Here is an 18,434-nt window from a genome sequence, read left to right as displayed (position 1 = left end):
TGGAGCCACTAGGTAGAGTCACGCGTCACACATGCAAATGCACACGACATATTCAAACAGCGACTCCTAACTCCCATTGGTTGTTGAGATATCACAAAAAATGCCAGTGTTCCCTAGTTTTTGACGCTGAGTGTATGCCGGCGTCGAGAAACTCGAACGAAGTCGAAGCAGTCATCAATGGCTTGATCCATACATAGCAAGGAAGGTGTAGAATGCACATGCAAAGAATCATGAAGCTTTGACATCTATTTTGGCTTACGGTGTCGACTATTTTCATCCGTGGCAGTGTATACAAAGTCAAGGTATCCAAAGATGAGGGATAAAAATACCTCCAAAATCGCGGGGTTTCAGCATAAGGTTATGAGGTTCCTGGGTGAAAAATGACATTCATTTTGGTCTGTCGTCGAATGCTTCTGGAGATATATTCATTTTTACAGCAACCAGCTTAAACAGTGATATGCACAGATGGAAGCTCAATCTCATATACAAAGTCCCATATCAAATGGATTAGAATTGACAGATATCGCAAAGACTGTTAGTTGGTGCCGTCGACTGTAAGTTGGCAAATCCAAGCTCACCGGCTGCATAGAACTCCAAAGTCTTGGTGTATTTTTTATCTGATATTATTCACGATATACTGAAGATGTCAATTTGCGCATTTATTTATTTCGCGCACTGCACCAATTGATCGAGACATGCTGGCGATGGCTTGGCTTGGAACTGGCGTAAGATTCTTTATAGCGTAGCAAAATGTGGCCGGCTTTGAAGCAGTGACTTAACGAAGGGCACGGAAGGTCTCCTCTGCGCTAACGATTTTGTCGATGTTGCCTGGACGTGATGACGCGTCCAATTCCGCCAGCAGCATCACCGTTACTCGATTCTGAACTTGAATCGAAACATGCAGCAAATATGCGCCGACGCTTCCTCGCGGGGAGGTCGAAGACGTTGTCACGGTTGCAGTGGGAGAGACCAGCATCCGTTCATTGCAACGTGGGTTAGGATGGACGTCGTCAGGCCGCCATCGTGCGATGCGCCTCCTGACGTCTTTGGAATTCACGAATGGTTGCGTGTGGTCAGTCGAACGACGCATGATGCCAGTGGACTCAAGTTGGAAAAGATGGGTCGCCAGCTACTTGATGAAGTGCACACCACGAAATTCCTTGACGCGTTTTTCAGCGTCGTGCAGTGCAGATCTCAATGCAACACAGCAATGCGCACGGTCTTCATCGGTTCAACCAGCGTGTCGACCGGGTCTACTCGTGCACCAGACAAGAGCCACCAGGAGATCGAATCTCGAGGCCGCGAACGCACACGAACGTGCTCAGTGGGGGGGGGCACCGAGAAGGTTTGCGCCTCCGCAACCACGAATGGAAGTCGTAGCTTCCAAAAGAAGGTCCTGCAGGAGCAGCAGAGAACGCACACGACAGTCCCCTTCCGTGTGACACTTGCCATCGTCAAATTGCACTTCCCACGTGGGAAACGTTGAACTTGCGGGGTCCTTGTGCGAAAAGCAGCGGCTGCACGAATTCCATCAACCGTCGACTTCAAGCGCGTTGTCGTCCGTTCACTTTTGAATTGGCCACCTCCACCACCACGATGGCGACCGACCTCTTCTTTGCGCAGAAAGCTGCTATCATCGCGACCCTCGTCCTCTACGTCAAGTACGTTGTCGCAACGCTTATCGGTGCCAACAAGAAGGAGCTCGCCGGCCTCCGGGCACCCGAAGACACCCCCGACCAGAAGCAAAACTTTGGGCTTGTCGTCGACGCGGTGGAAGACGGCCAAGGCTCCAAGCAGCAGAACCACCAAGCCGCCCTCCTCGTCGAGAAACGATGGAGCCGCATCGTTGCCAACGATCTGGAAAACATCCCCCTTGGCTTGATCGTGGTCTGGGCGTCCATCTTGAGTGGTGGCGACACGAACGTGAATGGCATCAGCATCATTGTGTTCGCCGCAATGCGCGTCCTTCACACGATCTTCTACGCAATGGCGTGGTCCAAGCCTCGATCGATCGCGTACCTCGTCGGGGTTGCGGCCGTCCTCGTCATGGCTGTGGCTGGCATCGTCGGTGCCTTCAAGAACTGAGGGGCTCCTAGCTATAGCCGCCCGATGTTGCATGTTAGACTGTTGTAGCTGCATTCGAATTTTATGAAAAAGGCTGTGCTTTCCTCAACGTCTTGTCGCGCTTCGTGCGCATGGCGATCCTTCTCACAAACGTAGAAATCGTCTGCAGCAGAGTTTGCCATCGCCACACCACGGCTGGGGTGGAAGTTCATCCTGATTTGCTGTCGACCGCGCGTATAGTCAGTCACACAGCTCGCGATCCCATTGAGGCGAAGTGGAGCCGTCTGAGCCAAGATGCGCCATTCGCAGCGGCCAGGTGCCTTCAGCAGAAGGATGGAGTCCTTGAGGCTCTTGCGGCTCTGAATGATCTTTCGACAAATGTGGAGATGTTCCCAAAACTAGGTGCGAAAGAGGGGGGGCAGAGGTGGAGAGCGCTGCCGTGGAGCATAATGTCGCCCGTGGCAAGGACTGAACCTAGCCGTAATCGCCATTGAAGCCATACATACGTCTACGAAGCGGGAGGGCTGGTGGATGAGCACCGGAAGGTTGCCCCCCGGGAAAGTGAAGTTGGATTTGCGCTAAACGGTGCACAGCTACGGGCATTTACACAGCCGGGGCCGTCAATCCGATCTTTCAGTGGTCCAAGGAATGCGACCTCCGCCACCAAAATGCGGTACAACCAGCCGCATGGCATGTTCCCAGTCTTGGACTTGCTGCTCAATGTGTTCTTGTCCAATTTTGTTCGAGTGGCCTCTCGACGCGCAGCAACAACTATACCGAGTCAAAAGGCTGCCGTTCGAGCAAATGCCACCGATGCCACTGAAAGCCGTGGTGGACTCGGTCGTTGGCATATTCGCAGACGTACGGCGAAGCCTCCCCGAAAATGTACCTGGGTTCATGGATGGGAATGGCATCAAGACGGCTGAGGACAACCTCTCTCCTCTTGAATGTTTGCACGAGTTACACGCCACAGCGTTGTCGATGTTGACGGCGCGTCCAACACCCCAAGGCCATCCATAGGAGATGGCAGAGGGCAACTAGAGGATCGCGTCCAGAGCAGGTGGCGCGCGACATGCCTGTCAAGGACGCGTACTGCGCAATCAACCAAGTGAGTGGCAAAGGACCTGGTGCATGGCAATTACGATTGATGGCGGTCGAGCGCCTCATCGGATGCCCCTCGACGACGCTGCGCGGTAATTCTATTTATAGCTTCGACATGGCGAGCTATTCTGGGGTCCGTTATGGAATTGTACAATATCTTCGGTGTGAGGTCCCATCCTCCAATCAAATCATTTGAATTCTTCTTCCGTGGATTTGATTGGCTACTGACCCAATTGACCAACGTCAAACGTTTCACGCTCGCAGCGCGTGATGATGGCGTTCAGAAGCTGATTTTGCCCACGGGTGTCGGCGCGCCGTCTTCCTTCCACTTGGACATGGCGTCTAGTGTCCAAGGTCTGCAGCCGGCGGCGTCGAACAATGCCAACATCATCACACGACACACACGCAAAGCACAGAGTCCAGAGGCATCGACACCCTGCAAAGCCAAAGTCCACGACGGAGGTAAAGTCCCAGCAACTCGGCCAACCGAGGCTACCGCCGTGTCTTCATTGCCGAAGGTCTCGCCACTCCACGAGTACCTCCATTACCTTCTCGAGCACATGAAATGGGACAGCGACGCGACCAAGTCCAAGTTGAAACAACTCATGCACTTCGACACCCTCGAACGCGACTCGCTCCACATGACGTTAGGCCACTGCCTGAATGAAATCGACCGTCTCCACTGCGTGCTGAAGAAAGTTGACACAACGGTCGATTCAAATCAAGCCGACGAAGGTGCAGATGCGCGCCCAGAAGACGAAACCAATAACGAACCAGAGGAGGACAAACCCAAGGTGCCTCTGCGAGGAGCCAAGTACCATGTTCCAGACGCAATAGACACCAAGCAACCGCCTCCTATCAGCGCCACAATGAGTCCTGCATCCATCGACCAAACTCCGCGACCTCATGTAGCCACTCCTATCTCGTCAGCGTCCCCTGGCCATCGCCGTCGAAGTAGCATTCGCCGCAAGTCCCTCACATCCTGCAAAAATAGTCCAGGTACAGTTGCAGCACCCATGACTCGCCGTGGCTTATCCGAGACTTGCCAGGCAAAGTGAGCATGAGTCCCGGCAAGTTGGGCAACGTGGCCAACCAACTCGTACTGGTTAAAGCTAAAAAGCCAAAACAATTACCCGCTGGCAAGTTACCCTCGGCCACTGCTGCTAACCACCAACGCTGGGCCATCAAGATCGCTCGAAAATTCAAACCACTTAACTTGAGTCTGTTTACGTTCCACCCCGCGGCCGCAGCGATTCCGCCACCCGTCCTTGAACTCGGCCCTCAACAAAACGCCATGATGCTGCGGCAACTGCGCTACGTCAAAGGTGTCATGCACGAGCTTCCGTGGGCAAAGAGTCGCCTTCGCGACATGCTGTCGCAGTACACGCAAAAGGAGTACGTCACACACACACACCTATCTTTCCATCCCATTGCGCCGTTGCTGACGGTGTATCGCACAGTTTGTCCAAGGAGCTGCTGTTTCCGCAGCTGAGCCACCTGAGCACGCAGGTACAGGATGAGCTCACGTCCAAGTCGCAAGCGCAAAAGAGCTTGCTCGAAACCAAATCTAAGCTCACTGTGACGCTGCAACTCGCCAAGTGCGTCATCAACGATCTGCACATCCTCAAGTTTGGCCGGCGAGGTAAACCGCACGAGACCAAGCTGTTCTACGACGAGTGCCACCCGTGCATGCTGTACTGGCAATCCAAACAAGGCGAACGAAGCAATGCATATCTTCCCCTTCATGGAGTCAAAGCCATCCACATCGGGATGGAAACGGCCGTGCTGAAGAAAGCCGCCAAGAAAACGCCATCTTTGGACGCTGATTGCTTCCTCAGCTTGGTCACGGACGACCGCACGCTCGACCTCAAGCTCAAGAACGTCCTGCAGCGCGACTGGTTGCTCAAATCGTTGCGAGAAGTCGTCGACTATGCCATTCAGTATCGGGCCAACTACTCGGCCAAGAAAACGCTCAACTTGACACCACGGCTGCGTCGCATGTAGTGGGCTTCATGTGACTTGTCAATGACCAGCAAACATCGCGTGCTGGACGCTCCTGGTCGAGCATCGTTGCAATTCGGCGAGGAAATCGAGAGGGCAAGGAATATGAACCAGCATGCTTGCGAAGTTTAATTGTGCAAGGGATGACGTGGATTAGGATGGAATCCTCTCGGGTGGGGGGGCATGATCATGTCTAGTTCTTCTTGTAGTTGGGCTTATTGTTCTTGAGAAGAATCGAGACGTAGAAGAGCGACATGCCAATGCTCGTGCTAGCGATCAAGCCAGCCGGGACGAAGTTCTGCGTTTCCTTGTAACGCAGCCCCATGACGACGCTCAACACGGCCGACACGCCGAGGGAGAGCGCGGACCATGTCTTGGACACGATAGGGCTCGATTGGAACTCTTGGTACGAGGCATACCCGAAAACGAGGAGGAGGGTGCCCGCACCGACTCCGGCTGAGTGTACAGTCAGCTGACAATCCACGGCGAGGAGAACGTACCAGTTAGCGAAGCCGAGCTACCAGAGTTCACATAGCCCACGATGCCACCAACGGCGATGGCTGCACCATACTACAAGCATCATGAATATCGTGGTGGACCGCGACTGTCGCGTACGGGAAGCGTTAAGCAGAAGTCATACATGATGGCGGCGGCGATCAACGACGAGATTCCAAACTCATTGAATGTTTGTGTGGTGGAAACAAGGAGTACATTTAAATGCAGCTTGCGAACATCGAAATTGTATGAAATAAAATATTACATGAACACGTTTTTTCCAGATAATCTATCTTGCCATCAGAATCGACCCATTGAAAAACGTCAAAGTCCCAGCAGAAAATTTTTTCAAACAAAAAACGGTATCATTTTGTGATGAGCTCAGCACGAAGTGTTCAATCCTGAGCCCCCTTGTCCTTCGCAGCCTTCAATTACTGCGTTCTGCTTGGTCTAGTGTAAGTCCACTGAGCTCGAGGACATGACCCGTTTAAATCCAACCACAGCTACCCGCGCCTGGAATGCCCCATGGTAGGGTTCCCATGCTATTGCAGACGGACGTAGCTTGGCATATTATAGATTCACGGTTGAATCTATTCGGTCAAATATTGCTTGAACGTAGTTAAGGGAATTACATCCGGATATACCATTGTTGTATACGGAACTCAAACTTGAGAAAATCAACGGCTGTGTATGTGTTGGGAAATTAGGTTCCTTGCCGACCCAGTCGCATCGAAAGTTGACATCACCTTGATGTCGACGAGTGCATGTCGATATCTTTGCTGTATGCGATCGAACGACGATGCATCTTTCGACGAAGACACGTTGGCACATCCATAGTTCGAAGAATTACCTTAGTTCTAATCGACTGTTTCGGATGACATGATCATTGCACCAATATCCAAGTTCGAGGATCGTCAGATTACGATACCTCGACCGCTGCTGCCGCCACCATCCATCATCTCGCAGCAGCGTGTATTGGGTGGTTGAGGCCAATTCCATCTTGGAGGTACACTGTGCTTGCCCGCCTTGCCTTGGTCGGACGTCCGTCTCACCTAGCTCAGCCCATGACCGCTGTGTCTCGCCTGCTTCGACCAAATGGACTGTCCATTCCATGGAGTCGTTCAACCACACGATCCGTGCTCCACCAACGATGCTGGTGATGGATTGCAACGTTGCGACGGTGCTGGGCGCACAGGTTAATGACGTGGGGCATTTCGCAACTACTTGGACGCCACCGTCGATGTCGACAAATCTACTGGGAGATTCAAGGTGGCCCAGACGCATCGCGTAGACGTGCGTGGAGGGCACGGTCCATGCGAAGATATCAATCCGCAGTCCGTCCTTGGTAAATGGATTGTGTCGTCTCGGTCGGTAGCTTCGCTGGACCATCTTGGAGTGTCGTGCACGCCCAACATGGCGACAGCGCAACCCGATGCGACCCGCTCATCGAGCCATGCCATCCATCCACTGCCGTGATACAGGCCCAACATCCCAGCAATACACGATCACACGTACCGTACCTTGGGAGATTCATCGTAGGGTGGCCGGACATGCGCGCTAGGTTTGAGGCCGAGTGGATGGACTCCGTAGGGATCCACGGCCACTCTTTTGAGAGTGCAGTTGCGCGGCCGGGGGAGGCTTCGCGTGCCCAACGAGAGATTCAAGGCTTTCTCGGGCAACGGCCGCGGCGAGGCCCACTGGCACAGCGAATCTCGGACCACGTTGGACAAATCACGGTGAATTTGTGGACGGCGACTCTTGACTTTACTATGGGTGGAAATCTGACATGTCGTAGTTTGTATAGTGTTCGATACAAATGTATCGTCACGCGCGCGCATTTGGACATTTTCAGATTCATTGACACACACGACCATGATCTCGATCATTGTGGCGGGCAAAGCCATTCGCGACGAGAATCGCCAAATGGACCTCGTCCTCAACAGTCCCAAGAAGACGACGTGCCTGCGGTGCAGTAAACACTTCTCCCTCCTACGTCGCAAGGCAATATGCACTGCGTGCCACGAGGTACGTCGACGATGCCGTTGTCACCGAACCGCATCATGACGATATGCCAGGCGTTCTGCAAAGATTGCACAGTCATGCTCACCTTCGACAAACTTGAAGGCGCACATCGCCTGTGCGACTTTTGCTCGAACGCGGGACACTGCTTGAGCATAGGTGCAACTCGTGGATCGACTGCGGGCAGCATCCATCCCTTACAAAGTTCTTGCCTTGTAGGTGGAGTCGACGCCCTCCCCACTCGCTTCTCGGAAGATGACTTGATTGTCCCCGTCCTGGAAGACAATAATTTGGGGACACCGGACTTTCCAATTGCACAATCTGGTCCTGCTGCTCACTTCTATCGCACGTACTACCAAGCTGGTGGCAACTCCCCTGCACCATCTACCACACCTTGAGCAATTTGGCGCTCGAGACGTTGCTTGGCCCATGCTGCGAATGGCCTCCCCGGGGGTTTGGAATGCACAAGCCACCATCCTACGCTGCAGACTCCAAGCCCGAACTGTGGACCTTGGCGCCCAACGTTGCCACGAGCCGCCGTGGTTGGAGCTGAGACTGGCGCAGCAAGGCTCGTAAGTTCTAGTCGAAGGAACTTGACGAGTACGTGGGGTGCTGCCATTCGAAACTAACGTCACGGGCCAGCGCCTGGTGAAATCAGCACAGAGCAAGTCGAAAACGAATTATTTTACGATCTATTTATTCTACATGGTTGCTGTTACGTAGAGTAGTGGACTTAATTGCACTGAGCTGCCGTCCTAGACACTGTGCTCCAAGCAGAAAGGAAACACCTTGTCGTCTATGGCTATGCAAGGTGCATTTTGGTGCGGCTGCATGCCCCAAAGGAAGCCCCCCTGGTCGACGAATTCCAAGTGTACACAATACGGAAGCCCTATCCATTATCTATTTACATACTTAGTCTAAAATCGACCACCTCGACCACGACCGCCGCCAAAGCCACGGCCACCACCACGACCACCGCTAAATCCGCGTCCGCCGCCACGTCCTCCGCCAAAGCCACCGCCGCGGCCACCGCCTCGTCCTCCAGCACCACGGCCGCTTCCTCGGCCACCTCCACGACCACCACGGCCACCAGCGCCGCGTCCACCGCCAGAACTCTTGCCTTGGTCCGTGAATCGGGAGAGGGGCAGCAATTTGTCTGGGCTAATGTACACTTTGTCACCGGCCTTGAAGGACTTGGCGGTAACACCGGCATCGGGCTTGACCGTGAACATCACGTCGTTGATCGCACCGAGGATCTCATCAACTTTGCCAATCTTGGTCTTGTTTTCCAAGAATGCGCCCGCGTTGAAGTACGGCACCTTGTCGCTGGTCGATTTGTACACCATTTCGTCTTCGCACGCATGGAGGAACACGCCGAGTTCTACGACCGTGGCAGGCGGGCCTTCTTCAAAGCCGCCGCGGCCACCACCGCGACCGCCAAACCCACGGCCTCCCCCACGGCCACCGCTAAATCCGCGTCCGCCGCCACGTCCGCCGCCTCGCGCTCCGCCACGAAAAGACATGGGATATACAATTGAAAATGGCCGTCGACCTGGCCGTGCCCTCGAATTTGGCTGGTGGCCAATGACCTCGTGGATGCACACTATTTTTGGACATTCTCTGGTTTATATCACGAAATAGTGTTGATTACGACGACAGCTTGTAAGATGTCATGCAGCATTTTTGAATGCCTGTCGTTGGAATCCAACCGTTGTTGTGCCATGTACCAAGGAATTTAATAACTCGACAGTTTTAAACTCGCTGCTGTGGTTTCACGACCAAGCAATCTTGTGTTTTAATAGCTATGCATTCAGATATCAAGTAAACATTGCGATGTCTTAATTTATTCAGATGATTGTAGAGGTCGTTCGACGAAGGTCGAGTCGACGAGACAAACGCAAAAAATCCTGCCGCGGGTGTGCCACCTGCTGAACCTGGTCGAGAGAGATGAAGCGACAGGTGCTGGTGGAGTTCGTGGTGCTAGTGCTGCTTCTGGTGCAAAGCGTGTTTCTGCATGTGTTTCCTGGCCAAGTTATCCATGGCATTGCTGCCGCAGTTCTTGTGCTCGCTTTCGTTCTCCACACCTGGCGGGTGGAACTTACCCCAGGGTATATCTTGTTTCTGCTCAACGCCGGATGCGGTTTGACGCTGCGAGCACCGCCCCTGTGGCTTGGATGGGTCCAAGGTGTGCTTTTCATCTTTGTGATTGCGGCCACATTTCTGTTTCCGTTGCCACTGTTTCCACCGCCGTCGCCGTTGCATCCCCACGTCGGATGTGTCTCGATGCGCCTCCGCGGCGTGGACTGCCGCATCTTCTACCCCACAAACGCCAAGGACGTTGGGAAGGCCCTTCCATACTTGCATCACGGCAAGCACCTCGCCATCGGTTTGCACACGTTTATCAAGCTCCCCGCATGGTTCTTTGCCTCCTTGTCGAACGGCACGCTGTGGGCAAGGGGTGATGTCCCCCTCGCGAAAGCGCCGCACCCGACGAATGGCTGGCCCGTGATGATTTTCTCGCATGGCATGGGAGGCAGCCTTGAAATGTACTCGAGCATCACGCAATACGTAGCCAGCGAAGGTGCGACGGACCCATCCAATCCCTCATGATCACGGATCATTGGACATGTTATCTCTAGGATTCGTGGTAATTGTTGTGAACCACGACGACGGATCTGCTTCAGTGTCGCGGAATGTGGACGAAATCACAGTATGTTGGCGACCTCGAAATTCGGCCAAACTCAACTTCGATGCTTGTAGTACTCTTATTACCAGCGGCCGCCGCAGTCCGCTCTGGACGACTGGGTAGGCGAAGGTTACTTCATCCGCAACAAGCAGGTGCACGCACGGGTTCGCCACGTTCGGGCCGTGCTGGACGCGCTGGTGGACTTGCAAACCGATGAAGGCGGGCTGTTTTACGAGGGCCTGAACTTGGACCATGTGGCTGCAGCCGGTCACTCCTTCGGTGGTGCCACCGTTCTCACTGCGTCAGTCTGCGTCTGGACTTTCGTGGAAAGCGACTGACCGCCAGGATAGGGCCAAGCGAGACTCGCGCATCAAGGTTGTGGTCGGGTTGGACATGTGGTTGGAACCCATTGACGCCGATGTTGTCGCAGAAGGGGTTCCGGATGTGGCAGTGTGCAGCATCATTTCCCAGCACTGGATGGACGAATGGGATTCGCATTTTGAACAGCTCAAGACGATGGCGCGGCGGTGCCGCCATCCATCATCGGCGTTCTTTGCATTGGCACAAACCCGGCACAACAACTTTTGCGACTTGGCATTGTTTTCTCCGGTGCAGTTGTCTTCCATGAAGCGTGTCAACCTCATGGAAGTTGCTCGTGCGTAGTACTTGAACCAGTACTTCAAAGCGTCCGGGAAGATTCGACCCACGTACATGCTCCATATGGTCGGCCAACTCATGGGTGCATATCTCCGAGAGAACCTGGAAGGCGAAACCGGCGGCGTCTTCCATCATCAGCGTCACCAGTACCCCGAGCTCATTCCCCTAGACGACGACGACGGCTCGACCGCGACCTCGTACAAGACGTTTGATTGAATGCGCGTGCAAAGTAGACTGCCCAAGGGTGGAAACCTGTCTTCACACATCCCAAACCGATGGACTTGAGGCGTGGCCATGGCAGCGTAGTCGCGAACGGAGACGTTTCTATAGTCTCCATGAGGTGCCCCGATGGACACATCACTTGCGTAAATGAAGCAGTTTTCGGATAATTTGCTTGGTGTCCGGATGCTTGGCTTGAAGGAATGCGGCACCGGCAGGAAGCGTCGCCGACTAAGGCGAGGCAAGTTCAACTCGACCTTGAGCGTGCGACCCAAGCTAGACTTGATGCAGACGATGAGCTAAGAGCAGCATACCATGAGCTATGTGGCGCCCTTCAAAGGCAGAGTGAGAAGACGGCGCAAACGTTCGACAAAGGTCCTGATCGAGCCAACTCCTCTTCGCACCAAGTGCATGTCTTGCAAACAGGAGACGATTATTACCGGCACGTGCGCGAACTGACACAAAGAGTGCTGGATGCGGGCGAACAATTCAAGACATTCTCTTCCTGCGAGCTGCAACTAGTCCATGCGGCATGCTCTGCAGTCTTCCATGATTTGAATGCTGTTAAACACGTCAACCGAGGTCTCCTTGTACGAGCCAACCTGAACGAGTCCTTGCGATTATGGCGTCTTTTAGACGCAAGTGGAAGTCGTACAAGAGAAGGTGCATGAATACGACGAGTCGGCAGCATCTGACGACTTGTACGAGAAGAAGCTGCTAAAACTGCGGAACTTGCAGCGTCAAGCAATGGAGTCAGCCGATGCGATCAGCAGAATACGAGTGCGTGCTGCGCCTTACTTAGAGCAGGTATCTCACTTGATGGCAGCGGTCGATGGTAGCCAAAGAGAAGGCGCTGAAGGAGCACGAACCTGCCGTGGAGGTGAGGAGTCGTGAGTCGACGACTGCGATGTCTCATTGCTACACTGTGGCAGGCGTGGAAGGAAGTGGCGGCAGAGAAAGCAAGGACAGAACGGACGCTCAAGCAAATTCTAGCTCGTACGTGGACATGACAAATGGGAGCGCTGATGTTGCAGCGCGAGGCAGAACTGGCTAAAGTGCACCACGACCAAGTTGCGTTGGAGAAGAAACATACTTTGGCCATGGAGAAGGCCAAACGCACGCTGCTACACACCCAGAAGCAGTGCGATATTGCGCGAAAAGACGTACGTCATATCCATCCTATTTGGACGGGAGTGGCGCTATTGTGGCCATTGCTAGCTTTATCGCCAACAATTTGCAGTCGAGAACGTGACAAGCGCGATGAAATCCTTGTCTTCATGCGCTAGCAAGCTCATGCTTTCGACAGTCCAGCCTTCGACGCAGCTTTCACGAAGCCATGACGACGCTGTGGTTGCACCCCGGCGACAAGCAGGTGCTAACCTTCGCAACACAACCAAGGGTCTTGGCAAGAAGTGAGGTCACCAGTTCAAGATGTCTTATCCGTATCTGTCCTTGAAAGGAATTCTAGCCTGACAAAGTCATCAGTAGATAACATGTTATTTGGAGGCGAGGGCGCGGCCCGTAGCGCGGTGGACTTGTTCGCGTTGGGCTGCGCCTCCTCCATTCCTCCATGTTCGGGTTGACTTGGCGAAAAACTATGCCGGTTAAACGATTGAATTATCCGGTATAGTTCGACCCCGGAAGAAAGATCGCAACTGTTCCGGAGGCATTCCGGAATATCAAAGATGAAGCCAGCGCTGGGGGTACTTGCGCTCACAATGGCGACGGTAGTGGCGGGTGGTGGCATCTACGGGACTCGCGGGGACGTCAAGTTTGTTGATACGTTGTCAGCGATCCATTCGTACGAGGAACAGAATCCCAGCGTTGCTTCCGTTCACGATGAGGTTCGGCGTGCACTCTTGGACGGGGCAGCAAGTTCTGAACAATTAGAAGAGGACTTCGCCAATGCGCAAGAAAAGTACATGCAGCTCAAGAAGCTTCGTGTGCAGGTCGAGATGGCCACGTCGCACTGCCAGGATGATAACTGTTTCGATGAAGAGCAGCGTAAACTCTTTGCCTACTTGCAACGCGCTGGCAAGTTCAAGGGAAACCTTCCTCCAATCGGGACGTTTTCTCGAGAACGTGCAAGCTTTCCATTGCCCGAGTTCCCTTCGGCAGACGAACATGAGCTCGAGACTCCTGTTGAACGTCCCGCACCTCGGTACTCAGCCTTGCTGATGCTGCCGCTCTAACGTTATTCGGTTAGGTACATGGATCACATGGGCCAGTTCGACCTTGACGACGACGATGAGGAAAACATGGACCTTGAACTGGACGATGGGTGCGTCAACGTGTGGCCATGCGTTCCCCACGGATGGGCCTCATTTATCACAGGGACTTTGTCGACGAGTTTGCGTACGACCGAAAGAAGAACGGTCGACGGGGGTATTTTCCATCCAAGGAGGAGATGGAAGACCAAATTCGGCGGCAGGTGGAAGCACATCTCATGGATGCTCGTGACGACATGCAAGGCAAAGTGCAGTGGACTCCGGAAGGTGCGGCAACAGCATCCATTGTGTGTCTGCCGTACACGTCCATCTGCGATTTCAACATCGTCGCCGGGATCATCTACACGGCCCTCGTCAGCCTCCTCGTGTCGGTCTTTAACCAGTCCAAGGGGTCGCGCAAGAAATCCAAGAAAAAGTAATTCTAAGTGTATTATTTTCAACGAGCGCCAAGTCATGGTTGTTGGCACGAGAATTGAGACTAGCGATGACGACGACTCCCAGTCGAAGTCAGCTCGGTCGGCGGGTGACGCTACTTTCGCTCTTGTTCGAGCAGATTCACTCGCTTGGCACGGCCTTGAATATCTAGGGACAGCTGACTAAACTGCCACGCCGCATCTGGTGTCTTTCCCCGCATCGCGTGCACCTTCATGGTCGCGGCACCTGCGCTCATTCAAACTGTACATGACCACTTTCCGTGACGCACTGTACCTTTAGGACCAGCCACCTTGGCGTCAAACGCTGCAAAGTGGTCGGTGATCGAACCGTGGTAAACGTTCTTGTTGGTTTGCTTGATCGGCGTTCCTAGTATTTCAGTGACCCTGGATGCTGTGTTGACTCTGTCGAGCGCGAGCTACACCCAGCGAGCGTTGTCAAACACAGCCTTTCATTGCTCGAAGGCGAAGTGCGCACCTGGATGACATACGACGGGCGGTTGCGAATAATGCGAAGCATCATGTACGCAGCGACGCACCCCGCGGCGAAAAACCCGACGCCCTGCATCAATGGTATCACCAGTTCAGAGCTAGGTGAACGAGTCAACGTACCGGCAACACCAGGTTCGTCCCGAGTTCCTTGAGCTCCCCCTGACGCTGCTCCTTGATGGCAGCCTCCTCTTCGGGGGTTTTTGGAGCCCGTGGGTTGTCTGTTAGCAACGACATGCGCTCATTGCCGTTCGAAATGAGGTCAAACGACGAAAACACGTGCTTCCCGCTCTCGTCTTTTACGTGAATCAACGCGACGTACTCGATGGTGGCTTTGCCTCTATGCAAGTGGAACATGTCAGGAAATCTCCACAACTGAGCGCACTAGATGATTATATACGCACTTGGCACCCCCGAGAACAATCTTGCCATGAGCTGTCGCCGCGTCGTCCGCAATGGGCTCGACAAATTTCTGTACGTCGGTTGGCAGACCTGTGAGATCGATTACGGCCTTGTTGCGTGTGGCAAAGTACTTGGCTTGAGCGAATACATCGTTTTCCTACGATGGTATGATGCAAGGAACGACTACACGGACACGTTGATGGAGGCATGTACCAAGGAATGGTCTTCGATGTAGTTCTTGTACCCTGCAGCTCCGAGAAGTACCGTCGTCGCCGCGATAATGTAAATTGCAATGTCGCGAACGTAGGGATCCATTCCTGAGGACGACGCTTCTGTCGCTGCAACTACTGTCGCAGGTTGTGAAGTCGATGATGTAGGCTTCGTCTTGTCATTCAAGGACTTTGTCTTTACATGGCTCTGCTTTTTTGGCGCGATCGAGTGAGCCTTGACGGTCTTTGCAGCTACATGTTCAGGTGCCTTGTGACTAAAGAGGCGTGTTGATGCCACCGCCTTCCGAAGTGGCGCGGCGCAGGATGGCCTGCCAAGACGGCACCACATATTGACAAGATGACAGATCGCAATGGGCCAATCAGACGAAGAGTACACACTATTTTGCGTCGAATATTCTAAATATGGTATAAAATATTGAACAATTTTAATCTGGATTAAAGTCTAATGATTTCATACTACATTTTTAAAACTGAACCTGTTCCTAGCCAGTCGTTCTCGTTGGCGGACATCGTCGATTCACATCGCAATTTGAGTTGACAGGATCAAGCGCGTTGTGCTTCGATGAAGCGCGATTCCGTCCTTCCATGCTCACGTCAGGAACTTTGCAGATCCTTCTGTTCCTTAGTTCTGTTGCACGCTTGGAATAGGAAAGCTGGACTCCCATGGGTTGCCTCGTTCTGAGATGACTCCCGAGTTCTTTGGGGTTGATGAGAGTGGAGGGTTTGCATTGCCTTTGCGATCCCCTCCTAGATCAACCCCACACATCTCTCTTACCACTGATTTCGTGTATGTTTCCCGTCCAGCACGATATACTGCGATGTGAACGACGTCCACGAGGTTCCACATCATTATCAATCGTGCTCAAAGTGACGCGAACTCTCAAAAGCACATATTAGATGCTCCTCATGATCTAACGTGCCGTCGATGTGTTCACATGCATACCTCTCTATCGCATTTCAGTTCCATGCCGCTGTTGTTGCAAGGCTTGCAATCGATTCCTCTCGCACCGCTCTGGGGCGCAATGCTATTTACTTTTGTGATGTCGTGCATTTCAACCAATGAAAACGGACGGGGGGAAAGATTTAAGCCAATTGGAAGTAAGTCATGCCAGGCTTTTAATATCCTCAAAATTGTATGATTACGGTGGGTTTGATAAAATTTGGAAGATCCAACATACAATCGGCATTACCAAACGTCGCCGGCCGCCATGAACGTAAGCGAGATGTCTTTGCCACTTGAACGTGATGGGATGAGTAGAAACCACGTGAGTTGCTTCAAGAAGTCCTCCCTAAGGCAGGCCTCGTGTACTCGGAGCGCGGCAACCTTAGCGAAGTGCTCTGCAAACCGAAATTGATGCCGATCAAGTCGTTGACGTTGGTGCAAATCGAAGAAATCGAAAAGCAGGCGCGAAAGAAGGAGTCGACGCCCCCATCTTATCAAGACTGAACTAACACCATGCAAGCATGCATGCTTCATGGCCCAATTGATCTGTGAATCCAAGCTAGAATGTATTTCAAGGGTTCGGCTGTTCGCGGATTACTGTAAAGCGAACAGCGTGAAGGGATCTCCCTCCCGATCGAATATTACTGCAATGCGCGTGGGGCAGACATGTTCGTCAAAGATGAACGCGTACTGTGGTTCATGTAAACTCTTACATACCACCGCCAAACATGCTCATGAGCGAGCTCAACGCAGACTGTGGCGGCTGAACGTTGTAGTACTTTTGGCCGATGATTTGCAAAAACTAGCGCATGTCATGAGCTATCATAGCGTCGACAAGAGAGAAAGAGGCGGCACTTACATTGCGGAAGGCCGGGTCACGCGACAGTGCATGCGAGTAGCGCTCTTGGAGGAGCTGGAACAGCGGCAGCGCATCCCGCTTCTGTCGACGTGAAGGATTCAATTCGGACGTGTGAACAATGCATACCTCAAGCGTACGCAGGAGAAACTTGACGAAATTGATGAGCGGCGTGTCAAGCGGCTTCTTAGCCAAAAACGTGGCCAAAACTTCGTTGGCATCCCTCAAGTTCTCCAATGCTGCCAATCTAAGTCAGAGCTTGAGTGAAGAGTTCTTTTGGGAATTTTGCACGTACTGAAGAACTGCTCGTGCGACGAAGAGATCGGATTCGCTCGCGTAGCCTTCGTTGGCATGCTGCGCCAACACGCCAGCAAACTCGACGGGGCTCTCCGCATGCAAGTAGTGGTTATTAGCGCTCGTGAAGTCTTTCTCGTGAGTGTACACTCGAGCGAGCCAAAGTTGCAACTCGGTGTCACCGCGCTGGCGCGTCCCGTTCGTTTTGCTCCACTTAACAGCGTGTTTCAGAAACTCGGCTTCTTCCTTCGGACACGCGTTGCGAAACGCTTCCGAGATCGCCTTGATGCGGCTTTTGTTACTTTCGTCGACGGGCACCTTGTTCGCGACGTACAAGTCCAGTAACAAACATCCCATTTCCCGAGACGCGGTCCACTGGTCGTGGTTGGCAAGTTGCACCGCCGCAGTGTGCGCGAGTTCAATCGCGCGCAAGTGGTCGCCGGAAGCAGCATACCGACTGTACAGCGTCTTGTACATTTGCAATGCACCATAGTAGTCACCTTGCTTCAAGCGTTCTTCCAGCTTGTCGGCGACGCTCGCCGCGCCGCGAGTGCTCTTGATTGGGCGCACCATGATGTTGTCAACGCCGCACACAAAGGAACTAGATATCCGGTCATGCGCTTCCGGATAATGTCAGATGCATTTTTCGAAATGTATCCCAATTTCACCTGACATTCGATATCATTTTTACACATGATGATTTTTCTCCAATTTTTCAAAAAATGACCGTATGACCTCTGGTATTTCGTGCGTGTCGTGGTGTTCTGCTCGATATCGTGCGTTCACGCTGTCCACGCTGCCAAGCATGCTTGACAGCCCCAACCGATTCGAACGTGCAGATGCAACAGTATGAATCCCCACCGACAGCACAAGGCGTCAGTAAGCGGACGGGACTCTTGCCGAGGGAATTCTCCCAACTAATGAACATTTGGAAGATTCGAGCAAAAAGTCGGAATTGTCGCAGCTCTTATTTTTGACATGTCAAGTATAATAGCCAGAATTCTTTAGAAATAGAGTGATTTTGCAACAAGAATGTACACAACTTTTCCGTTAGAATTTTCCGGAAAAGTCCACGGGACTTTTCTTGTCACCAATTGATTTTGCAACAGGGAAATTTGAGGGTTTGGAGACACGGATGGAGGAGGACCTCCTGCTCCTGCCACTGATACAAGTGCTCATAGAGGGCCTGACGCACTGCACCCGCGCCATCACCATACCGGCTGCCCGCTTTGATTTTGCAGCCCAGACCGACGCCGACTGCAGATTCAAGTTCCGCTTCGGCAAGGCCGACATCCCGCAGCTTGCATTGCTGCTTCAAC

The 18,434-nt window shown here is 53.0% G+C and overlaps 11 protein-coding genes across 14 annotated transcripts; 7 read left to right on the top strand and 4 right to left on the bottom strand.

Moving 5' to 3' along the window:
* Positions 1-898: 898 nt before the first annotated feature.
* On the top strand, positions 899-1,486 carry H310_05668 (hypothetical protein; the record flags this gene model as incomplete). Its single annotated transcript, XM_008870437.1, has 1 exon — positions 899-1,486. The coding sequence occupies one exon, from the start codon at positions 899-901 to the stop codon at positions 1,484-1,486; it is 588 nt and encodes a 195-aa protein (XP_008868659.1).
* A 110-nt stretch (positions 1,487-1,596) lies between these two features.
* H310_05667 (hypothetical protein) lies at positions 1,597-2,085 on the top strand (the record flags this gene model as incomplete). Its single annotated transcript, XM_008870436.1, has 1 exon — positions 1,597-2,085. One exon carries the CDS (start codon positions 1,597-1,599, stop codon positions 2,083-2,085), a length of 489 nt encoding a protein of 162 aa, XP_008868658.1.
* A 1,415-nt stretch (positions 2,086-3,500) lies between these two features.
* On the top strand, positions 3,501-5,268 carry H310_05666 (hypothetical protein; the record flags this gene model as incomplete). The annotated part of the gene is made up of 3 exons (XM_008870435.1): positions 3,501-4,164; positions 4,215-4,560; positions 4,626-5,268. 3 exons carry the CDS (start codon positions 3,501-3,503, stop codon positions 5,167-5,169), a joined length of 1,554 nt encoding a protein of 517 aa, XP_008868657.1. The 3' UTR covers positions 5,170-5,268.
* H310_05665 (hypothetical protein) lies at positions 4,889-5,856 on the bottom strand. Its single transcript, XM_008870434.1, has 3 exons — positions 5,782-5,856; positions 5,667-5,736; positions 4,889-5,622 (listed from the first exon to the last, which is right to left on the bottom strand). The coding sequence occupies exons 1-3, from the start codon at positions 5,806-5,808 to the stop codon at positions 5,360-5,362; spliced, it is 360 nt and encodes a 119-aa protein (XP_008868656.1). The 5' UTR covers positions 5,809-5,856; the 3' UTR covers positions 4,889-5,359.
* A 1,365-nt stretch (positions 5,857-7,221) lies between these two features.
* On the top strand, positions 7,222-8,428 carry H310_05664 (hypothetical protein). 4 transcript variants are annotated; one of them, XM_008870433.1, is made up of 4 exons: positions 7,222-7,397; positions 7,457-7,686; positions 7,737-7,839; positions 7,900-8,428. In XM_008870433.1, the coding sequence occupies exons 2-4, from the start codon at positions 7,534-7,536 to the stop codon at positions 8,076-8,078; spliced, it is 435 nt and encodes a 144-aa protein (XP_008868655.1). In that variant the 5' UTR covers positions 7,222-7,397; positions 7,457-7,533; the 3' UTR covers positions 8,079-8,428. The 4 variants fall into 4 exon arrangements, with proteins under 4 accessions (XP_008868655.1, XP_008868654.1, XP_008868653.1 ...); XM_008870432.1 differs by having other exon boundaries at positions 7,222-7,686; XM_008870431.1 differs by having other exon boundaries at positions 7,737-8,379.
* A 164-nt stretch (positions 8,429-8,592) lies between these two features.
* On the bottom strand, positions 8,593-9,372 carry H310_05663 (hypothetical protein; the record flags this gene model as incomplete). Its single annotated transcript, XM_008870429.1, has 2 exons — positions 8,657-9,372; positions 8,593-8,597 (listed from the first exon to the last, which is right to left on the bottom strand). The coding sequence occupies exons 1-2, from the start codon at positions 9,201-9,203 to the stop codon at positions 8,593-8,595; spliced, it is 552 nt and encodes a 183-aa protein (XP_008868651.1). The 5' UTR covers positions 9,204-9,372.
* Positions 9,373-9,627: 255 nt separating this feature from the next.
* H310_05662 (hypothetical protein) lies at positions 9,628-12,658 on the top strand (the record flags this gene model as incomplete). Its single annotated transcript, XM_008870428.1, has 11 exons — positions 9,628-10,261; positions 10,320-10,390; positions 10,441-10,667; positions 10,717-10,975; positions 11,030-11,220; positions 11,583-11,832; positions 11,879-12,022; positions 12,069-12,122; positions 12,175-12,238; positions 12,287-12,405; positions 12,461-12,658. 11 exons carry the CDS (start codon positions 9,628-9,630, stop codon positions 12,656-12,658), a joined length of 2,211 nt encoding a protein of 736 aa, XP_008868650.1.
* Positions 12,659-12,927: 269 nt separating this feature from the next.
* Positions 12,928-14,011, top strand: H310_05661 (hypothetical protein; the record flags this gene model as incomplete). The annotated part of the gene is made up of 3 exons (XM_008870427.1): positions 12,928-13,403; positions 13,449-13,523; positions 13,577-14,011. 3 exons carry the CDS (start codon positions 12,928-12,930, stop codon positions 13,887-13,889), a joined length of 864 nt encoding a protein of 287 aa, XP_008868649.1. The 3' UTR covers positions 13,890-14,011.
* Positions 14,000-15,141, bottom strand: H310_05660 (hypothetical protein; the record flags this gene model as incomplete). The annotated part of the gene is made up of 6 exons (XM_008870426.1): positions 15,006-15,141; positions 14,795-14,949; positions 14,514-14,730; positions 14,380-14,463; positions 14,179-14,320; positions 14,000-14,130 (listed from the first exon to the last, which is right to left on the bottom strand). Exons 1-6 carry the CDS (start codon positions 15,105-15,107, stop codon positions 14,000-14,002), a joined length of 831 nt encoding a protein of 276 aa, XP_008868648.1. The 5' UTR covers positions 15,108-15,141.
* A 1,050-nt stretch (positions 15,142-16,191) lies between these two features.
* On the top strand, positions 16,192-16,621 carry H310_05659 (hypothetical protein). Its single transcript, XM_008870425.1, has 2 exons — positions 16,192-16,236; positions 16,281-16,621. The coding sequence occupies exons 1-2, from the start codon at positions 16,231-16,233 to the stop codon at positions 16,467-16,469; spliced, it is 195 nt and encodes a 64-aa protein (XP_008868647.1). The 5' UTR covers positions 16,192-16,230; the 3' UTR covers positions 16,470-16,621.
* Positions 16,513-17,709, bottom strand: H310_05658 (hypothetical protein). Its single transcript, XM_008870424.1, has 4 exons — positions 17,117-17,709; positions 16,951-17,068; positions 16,825-16,902; positions 16,513-16,767 (listed from the first exon to the last, which is right to left on the bottom strand). The coding sequence occupies exons 1-4, from the start codon at positions 17,686-17,688 to the stop codon at positions 16,675-16,677; spliced, it is 861 nt and encodes a 286-aa protein (XP_008868646.1). The 5' UTR covers positions 17,689-17,709; the 3' UTR covers positions 16,513-16,674.
* Positions 17,710-18,434: the final 725 nt, after the last annotated feature.

The sequence above is a fragment of the Aphanomyces invadans genome (assembly GCF_000520115.1).
Source record: "Aphanomyces invadans strain NJM9701 unplaced genomic scaffold supercont1.10, whole genome shotgun sequence".
Lineage (NCBI taxonomy): Eukaryota > Oomycota > Saprolegniomycetes > Saprolegniales > Verrucalvaceae > Aphanomyces > Aphanomyces invadans.
The sequence above is the reverse complement of the archived record's forward strand: the minus strand, read 5'-3'. Positions and strand labels throughout refer to the sequence as shown.